Genomic DNA, 10,719 nt, shown 5'->3' with positions numbered 1-10,719 from the left:
CAACTGCAGGCAGGATTCAAATTTCAATAAATCTGTAGTAGGCTAAATTTTAAGTTGATAATCTTGAATGGCCTGCAAATGATATTACAAGTATCCACATGGCCCTTGGCAGGGAAAAGTTTCCCACCCCTGTGTCAATGGGTTAAGTTACATTGATTTTCTAATGTGATATAGATTTTGTGTTCCTGGAATAAACCCAGCTCGGTGGTGTTGGCTGTGGTTAGTTAGATTTTTTTGCGTTTATATTAGTGAAAGGTAAATGGCTTATAATTTCCATTCATATACTGAAATTGTCAAGTGTAAGTACAATGGTTATTCTAGATGAAGGTAGTTTGGAGTATGTTTTCTCTTTTTGTATTCTCTGACAGCGTTTGAGTAATATTAGAATTTTTCTTGGGCACTGATCCAATTTCTTTAATGGTCAGAAGGCTTTCAAGGTTTTCTGGTTTTTTCTTGAGTCAGATTTAATCAGTTTTTTTTTTTTTTTGTAAATTAGTTCATCTCATCTAAATGTCCATATATTGGTATGTAAAGCTGTTTGTACTGTGTGACTTTGTCAGCTCATTGTGTGCTGAGACATAATTTCTAGGTCGTGAAGTGCACAGGTCTTGGGTATGCAGTGCTGTTTTGACAAACACACACGTTTGTGTAAGGCGCACTCTTTTAAAAGTAACCGAATGCTCCTGTGGTCTGGAAAGCTCTCGGGCCCCTTCCCAGTCCCTGGCCCCGAGCAAACGCCATTCTGGTTGTGTCACTCTGGGTCTGTTTTGCTTATTCTGCGCGTCACATGCATGGACCAGTACAGGGTGCGCGCTCCTTGCTGCCCCACTTCTTTGGTCAGGCGGATGTCCTTAGCGTTCGTCCACGTTCTGTGCGTCAGTGGTTGGTTCCTTCTGTTGGACTGTGAGTAGAGCACCGTTTGCTTATGCCTCTTCCTGTGGGTGGACACCTACGCGCCTTGCAGTTGGGATATTGTGATCACCACTGCTGTGAAGATTTCCGCACTGAAGCCTTCTGTGGACATGTGTTTCAGTTTCGGTTGCATAAGTACCTGGTGGTGAAGTTCCTTGATTATCAGGTAGTTTCTGAGTTTAACTTTTTCAGAAGAGATTGCCAGTTTTTGGATGCTGTTATCAGGGCTGATGTTGTGGTGCAGCAGGTTAAGCCAAGGACCGCCACGTTGGCATCTCTTACCAGAGTGCTGGTTCGAGACCTGGCTGCTCTGCTTCCCATCCAGCCCTGCTAATGCACTGGGAAAGGCAGCAGAGGATGGCCCAAGTACTTGGACCCCTGCCACCCAATAAGGGAAATCCAGGTGGAGTTCCTGGCTCCTGGCTTCAACCTGGCCCAGCCCTGCTGTTGTGGCCTTTGGGGGAATAAATTAACAAATGGAGGATTTCTCACTCTCTTTTTCTTTCTCTTCCTCCTCCCATCTCCCTCCTCCTCTCCCTCCATCACTCTGCCTTTCAAATAAATAAAAATAAAATTCAAAAAAAGATGATGGTATGTATCACTTTATACCCCAGCCAAGCTTGAAGTTTTCACTGTTCCACATCCTCACCAACCTCTAGTGTTGTCTGGCTTACTCATTTTAGCCATTCTAGTGGATGTGTAGTGGTATTTTTAAAAATTAATTTATTTATTTGAGAGCCAGAGATACAGAGAGAAAAGGAGAGACAGATCTTCCATCTGCTGGTTCACTCCCTAAATGGCCAAAATGGCCGGAGCTGGGCCAGGCTGAAGCCGGAAGTCATGAGCTTCTTCCAGGTCTGCCACCTTGGTGCAGGACCCAAGGACTTGGGCCATCCTCTGCTGCTTTCCCAGGTGCATTAGCAAGGAGCTGGATCAGAAGCAGAGCAGCTGGGAATTAAACCAGTGCCCATATGGAAAGCTGGCTCTACAGATAGCGGCTTAACCCACTAACACCACTGCACTGGCTCCACCTGTTTAATTTTTTTAAACTTTTATTTAATAAATATAAATTTCTAAAGTACAACTTTTGGATTATAGCAGCTTCCCCCCCCCATAACCTCCCTCTCACCCGCAACCATCCCATCTCCCACTCTCTCTCCCATCCCATTCTTCGTCAAGATTCATTTTCAATTCTCTTTATATACAGAAGATCAATTTAGTATATATTAAGATTTCAACAGTTTGCACCCACACAGAAACACAAAGTATAAAGTACTGTTTGAGTACTAGTTATTACCGTTAATTCACATAGTACAACACATTAAGGACAGAGATCCTACATGGGAAGTAAGTGCACAGTGACTCCCGTTGTTGACACTCTTATTTATAACGTCAGTAATCACCCAAAGCTCTTGTCATGAGCTGCCAAAGCTATGGAAGCCTCTTGAGTTTGCCCACTCCAATTTTACTTAGACAAGGCTATAGTCAAAGTGGAAGTTCTCCCTTCAGAGAAAGGTTCCTCCTTCTTTGATGGCCCATTCTTTCCACTGGGATCTCACTCACAGAGATCTTTCATTTAGGGTTTTTTATACTCTCATGGGCTTTTTAGCCAGATCTGAATGCCTTAAGGGCTGATTCTGAGGCCAGAGTGCTGTTTAGGACATCTGCTATTCTATGAGTCTGCTGTGTATCCTGCTTCCCAGCCATCCCACTCCTTGGAATTTACCCAAAGGAAATTAAATTGGCAAATAAAAGAGCTGTCTGCACCTCAGTTTACAATATTGCAGCTCAATTCACAATAGCTAAGACATGGAAGCAACCTAAATCCCCATCAACAGAAGGCTGAATAAAGAAATTAATGCTATATGTACTCTATAGAATACTATACAGCAGTAAAAAAAAATGAAATCTGGTCATTTGCAACAAAATGGAGGAATCTGGAAAACATCATGCTGAGTGAAATAAGCCAGTCCCAAAGGGACAAATATCATATGTTCTCCCTGATCACTGGCAACTAACTGAGCACCTAAAAGGAAACCTGTTGAAGTGAAATGGACACTATGAGAAACAATGACTTGATCAGCCCTTATCCTGACTGTAGAGGAACAACTTACTGCTTTATTCCTTTTAGTATTTTTTTTTGTTCTACTTAACACCTGTTTAATTTTTTTTTTTTTTTTGAAACAGGCAGAGTTATACAGTGAGAGAGACAGACAGACAGAAAGGTCTTCCTTCTGCTGGTTCACCCCCCAAATGGCTGCCATGGCCAGCGTGTTGTGCCGATTTGAAGCCAGGAGCCAGGTGCTTCTCCTGGTCTCCCATGGGGTGCAGGCGCCCAATCACCTGGGCCATCCTCCACTGCACTCCCGGGCCACAGCAGAGAGCTGGACTGGAAGAGGAGCAACCGAGACAGAATCTGACGCCCATGCGGGACTAGAACCCGGGGTGCCAGCGCCGCAGGCGGAGGATTAGCCTAGTGAGCCGTGGCGCCGGCCAACACCTGTTTAATTTTTAAAAGCTTCTTTTGATGAGCAGTAGTCTTACAGTTTTTGTGACATCAGATTTATCTGTTTTTTCCCTTTATGGTTAATGCTTTCTTTGTGCTCTGAGAAGTCTTTACTTACCCAAAGATCATGAAGATGCCCATCCATTTCCTCCTGAAGCTTTTGTAAGTTTTGTGTTTGAGTCAAAGTTCTTTTTCTTCCTCGTGGTTACCCGGAAAGACTTCCTTTCTCCACTGAATTGCGTTGGTGCCTTTGTGGACATCATTTGGCTGTTTGGCGGGGCTTCTGTTTCTGCATTCCTTTTTTTTTTTTTTTTTTTTTTTTTTTTTTTTTTTTTTGACAGGCAGAGTGGACAGTGAGAGAGAGAGACAGAGAGAAAGGTCTTCCTTTGCCGTTGGTTCACCCTCCAATGGCCGCCGCGGCCGGCGCGCTGCGGCCGGCGCACTGCGCTGATCCGATGGCAGGAGGCAGGTGCTTATCCTGGTCTCCCATGGGGTGCAGGGCCCAAGCACTTGGGCCATCCTCCACTGCCTTCCCGGGCCACAGCAGAGAGCTGGCCTGGAAGAGGGGCAACCGGGACAGAATCCGGCGCCCTAACCAGGACTAGAACCCGGTGTGCCGGCGCCGCTAGGCGGAGGATTAGCCTAGTGAGCCGCGGTGCCGGCCTCTGCATTCTTTATTCTGTCCCTCGACCGATCTCTCTGTCCTTTCCCCATTACTGCGTCATTCCCGTTACTGACATTCTATGACAAGTCTCTGATCAGGTAAAGTAAGTCCTTCTACTTTGTTTAGGACCTTTGCATTTCTATATAAATTGTTAAAAAGCAGCTTGTCACTTTCTTTAAAAACATCTTGGGGCCGGCACCATGGCTCACTAAGCTAATCTTCCGCCTTGCGGCGCTGGCACACCGGGTTCTAGTCCCAGTCGGGGCACTGGATTCTGTCCCAGTTGCCCCTTTTCCAAGCCAGATCTCTGCTATAGCCCTGGAGTGCAGTGGAGGATGGCCCAGGTCCTTGGGCCCCACACCTGTATGGGAGACCAGGAGAAACACCTGGCTCCTGCCTTCAGATCAGCGTGATGCGCAGGCTGCGGCAGCCATTGGAGGGTGAAGCAATGGCAAAAGGAAGACCTTTCTCTCTGTCTCTCTCTCTCACTGTCCACTCTGCCTGTCAAAAAAAAAAAAAAAAAAATCTTGGGATTTTTGGTTGCGAGTGTATTTATTCTGTGGCTCGGTTTGGAAGAACTGACAGCAATATTGATTTCCCGATACGTGCACTTCATATATCTTTCCATGTATCTGTAGACCTTGGTTTCTCTCGGTGGTGTTTTATAGTGTGCTGTAGAGCTCTTCACATACTGTGCTAAATTTATGTTTCAGTATTTCATGCTGTCTAATCTAGTGTAAACAGGTTTTTAAAAATTCTAATTTTCACTGGTCTGTTGCTAGTTATAGGAATACAGGTGATCTTTTTGTGTATTGACCTTGTAGCAGCTTCCTAGGATTCTGGTCTGCCGATGAAAACAGTCGTGTTTCTCCCCTCCAGTCCGCATGGCTTCGTCTTTGCTTTGCCTTCTGGTGCAGTCCTCCAGGGCAGCGCTGAGTAGAGATCGTGAGCCGGGCCGCGTCTGGTTCCTGACCCCAGGGGTGGAGCATTGGGCTTTCACCACGGCGGGGCTGTGGCCTCTCGTGCGGAGGGGGAGTTTTCCTGTATTCTTTGTGCACCGGGGACCGTGCTGAATTCTGTCAGGTGCTTTCCCTGCGTCCCTTGAGATGGTTGTTTTCTCCCTTATTTTGTTAAGATGAATGCACTCCCATTGGGTTTTGTACGGTAAACCAACTTTACTGTGAGGACAGACTCTACTTGGTCTTGATCAGTTATCCTTTCTGCATGTTGCTACATCTGATGTGCTAATGCTTCATCAAGGATGCTACATCGGAGCTCGGGAGGAGTGAAGGCTTGGGATTTTCTTTTGTTTTAATGCCCTTGCCTGGCGTTGGTGTCAGGTTTCTACTGGCCTCCCGTGAAGGGGCGGAGAAATGCTCCTTTCTCTTCCGGAAGAGTTCGTGTCCCCCTAGTCGTGTTCTTAGTTCCAGGTTCATATACTTTATCAGCGTAGCCCTCTGGGCCTGCACTTAGCTAATGGAAGCTTACAAACTGTGAGTTCAGTTTCTTAATGAATATAGGGTGCATTCATTCAGTAGGCTGCTAAAGTGAAATACTGCAGATGGAGTTAAACAACAGAAATGTGTTTTCCTACAGTTCTGGAGGCCGGAAGCCCAGGATCAAGGCACTGGCAGGCTGATGTCTTTCGAGGCCTCTCTCCGTGGCTTGCAGATGGCTGCCTTCTGTGTCTGCATGTGGTCTTCTCTCTCTAATGAGCCAGTGTCCAAGTCGGACACCACTCAGTCCTGTTAGACAAGGGCCCGCCCATATTTTACCTTTCCTACCTCTCTAAAGGCCCTGACTCCAAGTCAGTCACACTCTGAGGTCCTTGGGGTTAGGATCTCAGCATGAATTTTGCAGGGACACAGTTCAGCCCGTAGCATAGGCTTATTCAGGTCCTTGTGTTTAAGTTTAGTAAATTGCCTCTTACAGAAAATCCACTTCACCTGAGCTGTTTGTGAGTTACCCTTTGAATGTCTAAATAACGACGTGCCCTCTCTCATTCCTGATATGGGTGATTTCTGGTGTTGATCTCTTTGAATACAGGTTCTGTTAGCTATTGGTCGCGACTCCTGTACGAGGAACATAGGCTTAGAGAAGATTGGAGTGAGAATCAACGAGAAGTAAGTACGTGCAGGATCGTTGCCCGACTGCCGCGCAGAGCAAAACTCTGCCGCACATTGTCTCTGAAACGCTCATTTACTTACTCAGATGTAAGATCATTTATCTTACAGTAAGTACTGCGCTCCCTCTGTGTTATCAGCGTCTTGATTCATCAATCAGTAACTCTTACCATGTGCCTTGAAGAGCTTCTGCACTAAGTAGTGATTTCAAAAATGGTTGTGCAGATGGATTTGCCTGCTCTCTGTGATTTAAGTGAGCTTCTCTGATCTGGACCAGCATGGAGAAAGTCCCAGATCTCTCAGAGTGACTGGGAGAAGGTTCTGGAGGTATCCGAGGCATCCAGAAAGCCACAGTTTCCCCAGAGCTTTTCTTTCGGGGCCACGGAAACTCTTGCTACGGGAAGCCGTCGGTACTCTAGACAGTTGACAACCCAAGGTGCATGATTTCTGAGAGGGAGCTCTTTTCTCTGGGCAGTTAGTCTGTTGGGGGTAATTTCCGTCACCCAGCAGTGTAATTTGTTTTTGTAAGTGTATTTGTGTTCCCTCAAAAATGAATAGGAATGGCAAAATACCGGTCAATGACGTGGAGCAGACCAACGTGCCCTATGTCTATGCCGTCGGAGACGTGCTGGAAGGCAAACCGGAGCTCACTCCCGTGGCCATCCAGGCAGGCAAGCTGTTGGCGCGAAGGCTCCACGGGGCGTCCTCAGAAAAGGTGAGATTGTCGGGATTGTTGTTGAGGTAAGAGCTTGATCAAAACCCTAGTGGAAAATACCAGCACAAGACAGACCCGTGTGCTTGTTTTCCAAGTAGAGTTCCTCAGAGCTGACATTTGCAGTTGGCTTACTAGTAACTGATTTTAAGTCGATAGTTTCTGAGCACCTACTGTGTGCAAGTTGCATTGGGTGATATACAAAGGATGGGCCACAGTTGCAGCCCCAGATCTTAGCCAGGTAGGCGGGCACAGACTGATCTTCAGAGATGTTTGGGTGCTGGAGTGTTGCAGGCAAATTGCTTTAGGCTCCAGGAAGGGACACTTAGTTCTAACTGACGGCGTGGGAAGCGGCTCCAGGTGTGGACTGTTGCACTGTAACAGCGTGGCAGGAGCTCTCAACATGGACCGCGATTCTAGGCCTGGCTTCAGTGCCTCCCTGTGAGGTGAGCCTGGGCAGTCAAGTGCATCACCTGCAAGGCCAGTGGCATGGGTCTCGTGACTTCCACTTCTCATGTTCTTTGATCAAGAATTTGGGAGGGGTTTTGTAGGAAGAGTAATTCAGAGCTGAGGAAGCCAAGGACTTCTCCTGTGGGTGGATAACTCAGGTAGGGCCCAAGCTCCGCAGTGTGGGTTTGTTCTGAGGTTCTGTGCAGCCTTGTGGGAGTTCGCAACCCGGGAGGTGCTGCTCTGTTCTTTGAGGAGTGCAGTGGCCGTGTGGAGGAGTGGGCCGCTGAGGGGCACCTGGGGCGGGGCTCACCTGGCGCCAGCAGGTGGGAGCCAGGAATGCTGAATGCACTGTCCCACACGAAGAGGGGTCCCCTACAGAGTGCGCACACCGTCTGCGGGTGTCTCTAAGCGGAGCAGCTGGTGATTGGAAGTTGTGAGTCAGGCTGGAAAGTGAATTTGGTGCCAGACGTTAGAATTCTCAGACGCCACCATGAGGAACTGGCAGGGCGTTCTCTAGTGTGAAACTGTTCAAGATGTCACCTGCCCCAACTGCTTATTCAGAAACATGCCATACCACGGGGTTGGGAAGGTATCACACGTTTCACTCAGCCCCTCCGGGAGGGACGGTCACCATCTTGGCTCACTCTTTGCTGAACACGTGGGTGCCCAGTGCAGATATATATATATATATATATATATATATATATATATATATATATATATATATTTGGTGGTGGTGTTGCTCAAGTGGCAGACATCCCTGCGTTTTGCCTTCACTGCTGTGTCCTGTATCTCCTAAGTAGCAGGATGTTCACCTCTGCAACCCCGTGTGAGAGATTCCAGAGGGGCTGGCGCTGTGGCGCAGCGGGCTAGAACCCTGGATCCCATATGGGTGCCGGTTCTAATCCCGGCTGCTCCTCTTCCTATCCAGCTCTCTGCTATGGCCTGGGAAAGTAGTAGCAGATGGCCCAGGTCCTTGGGCCCCTGCACCCGTGTGGGAGACCCGGAAGAAGCTCCTGGCTCCTGGCTTCAGATTGGCACAACTCCAGCTGCTGCAGCCATCTGGGGTGTGAACCAGCAGATGGAAGACCTCTCTCTCTGTCTCTAACTCTCTCTGTAACTCTGTCTTTAAAAAAGAAAGGAAGGAAGGAAGGAAGGAAGGAAGGAAGGAAGGAAGGACAGACGGGCAGGCGATAGATTCCAGAGAGAGGTGGGATGTTCAGATTTCCTTGGTTGCCCGTGGAGTGTGTGTGTGTTTGGATTCACACAGTTGGTAACTCTTGACTGTCACAGGCTGATGAAGTCCCTCCCCCTGCCTTTGGCTTTTCCTGACACTGATGTGTTGACGAAGCCACACTACTGCTTTTCTTGCAGAATGGCCCATGTTCCAAGTTTCTTTCTTCACAGATTGGTTGATTTATTTGGAAGGCAGAGTTGGAGAGGGAGGTAGGAAGAGAGAGACAGAGAGAGGGAGAGGGAGAAGGAATCTTCCATCCACCGGTTTACTCACCCAGTTGCCAAGTCTGGGCCAGGCTCCAATAGGAGCCCAGAAATCCATCCAGGTCTCCCATGTGGGTGACAGAGGCTGAGTGGACCGTTACCCACTGCATTTCCCGGCATGTTAGTGGAGAGCTGGATCAGCTGGGACTCAGGCAGGTGCTCCGATACCGGATGCTGGCCTTGTCAGAGGCAGTGGCTTAACCCGCTGTGGCACAGTGCCAGCCCCCACAGTCCGAATTTCTCTGATTATTTTCACATGATGCTGTCTGGTAGAGTATTTTTGGCATGCCTGCTCTGTAAGGAGTGTTGTGGGCCGCTTACTTCATCCCTCAGGTGCTTGGTAAGGTCAGCATGAAGACCTTGTGGACACGTGAGGCTGGTGTGTGAGGGGCTCTGCCAGCATTTATGTGTGGAGGCAGCAATGGCTCCACAGGCAAAGCAGAATTATCCCATCCCAAGGCACATAGCATTTCTGGGCTCTGTTGATAGCACTGTTGCCGGATGCTTTGAGAAGCTAATCATGGTGGCCGTGCCGAGGGGAGGTTAGAAGATGGAGTAAGACATGTAGAGGACAAAGAAAAACGTTAAAGGTACAGGGCTGAGAGGAAGCCAGATGGCGGGGTAGTGTGCAGTCAAGTTCAGGTGCAGGAGATGGTCTAAGATGTGGAGAAGAATTTTTAGCAGAAACGGGGTGTGTGGGGGGAAGTTGAGCAGCTTCCTGTTGAATTTCCTTAATCGACATGAAACAGGAGCAAAGGCGTCGTTGAGCATGAGGCCTCCCTGTCAGCCATGGCACGTGGGGTCCACTCCTGGTCAGTAAATGGATTCTCAGTGAGCAGCACCCTGAGGGCCCAAGATGTCAGAGAGTGCCGAGGCAGTCCCCGCGGGAGGTGATTCTCTCCACCACACTGGCAAGAACGAAAAGAAATGCTTAGCTTGCCCAAGGCTTCTGGGTAGGCAGCCCTGACGTGGTGTCAGAGCATGAGGTTGAAGAGGGTAGGCTAATGGGGAAGTTACTCTGTGTTGCACACAAACTCCCTCATGGATGAGGGATACCTGGTGCTGATTTCTGTTGTTTCTCTCTGGGGTAACAAAGAAGAGAAACTCACTCTCATTAGACAAATTGAAGGAGTTTATTATTGTAATCAGGATTAATTGGTGGCATCACACAGGGACTTAGAATAAGAACCATGCTGGCGCTTGGCCTTACTGTGGTCAGAGCGTGGGGAGGGTCTGGCACCCAGCTGCACAGGTGGAGGTGTTATACAGATGTGCCTGTCACGTGGCCTGTCTCACCTACAGCCCTGCAGGCATGTTTCTGCCTCCTGAAAAAACTCTGGAAAATTCTCTTTGCTTCGAGTTCATTTTCCTGCAGACGGAAAAGTATGGCTGATTCAGCTCACCATTTTTGCCATCCCCCAGACTTCCGGCCAGTGCACGTACTGGTTCTCTTGGGGTTAGGTGTCTCCCCAATTCAGTCACTCGTAGCTGTTGGCAGGGCCTGGGGGGACATACAGTGCTGTGGGCAATGTTACCCTTTGAAGAGGGGCAGGCAGTTGCCACTCTGTATGCACATGGTTTTCACAGGGTCTTCGCTAATGGACAGTGGTCTCCCTGAGCCATGGTTTTGCTTCCTGTGGTTTCAGTTACCTGCAGTCAGCCACTGTTTGAAAATATTAAATGGAAAGTTCCAGAAATAAACAATTCATCAGTTTTCAATGGCGTGCTCTTCGGAGTAGTGGGAGGAAATCTCATGCCATCTTGCTCTGTCCCACCTGGGGACGAATCGTTCCCTTGTCCAGCCCATCCAGGCTGTGTCAGATCCCCAGCCGTTGGTCACCTGTAGCCATGT

General features: G+C 48.4%; 1 protein-coding gene and 1 long non-coding RNA gene across 5 annotated transcripts in view; one reads left to right on the top strand and one right to left on the bottom strand.

Annotated features, from left to right (window-relative positions):
- The window catches only part of LOC149124414 (uncharacterized), a 43,798-nt gene that overhangs the window by 11,378 nt on the left and 21,701 nt on the right, over positions 1-10,719 (bottom strand). The gene's annotated exons all lie outside the window — the stretch shown is intronic.
- TXNRD3 (thioredoxin reductase 3) overlaps positions 1-10,719 on the top strand; it is a 52,276-nt gene that overhangs the window by 23,012 nt on the left and 18,545 nt on the right. For all 4 annotated transcript variants that reach the window (XM_070050000.2, XM_017343706.4, XM_089305593.1 and 1 more), the window contains exons 11-12: positions 6,129-6,205; positions 6,764-6,920. In XM_070050000.2, the coding sequence (XP_069906101.2) occupies positions 6,129-6,205; positions 6,764-6,920 (234 nt within the window). The remainder of the gene's footprint in view (positions 1-6,128; positions 6,206-6,763; positions 6,921-10,719) is intronic.

Source organism: Oryctolagus cuniculus, chromosome 10 (genome assembly GCF_051225735.1).
Source record: "Oryctolagus cuniculus isolate XC-2025 breed Fujian yellow rabbit chromosome 10, ASM5122573v1, whole genome shotgun sequence".
Taxonomy (NCBI): Eukaryota; Metazoa; Chordata; class Mammalia; order Lagomorpha; family Leporidae; genus Oryctolagus; species Oryctolagus cuniculus.
This window is presented reverse-complemented; position numbering and strand designations above follow the sequence as displayed.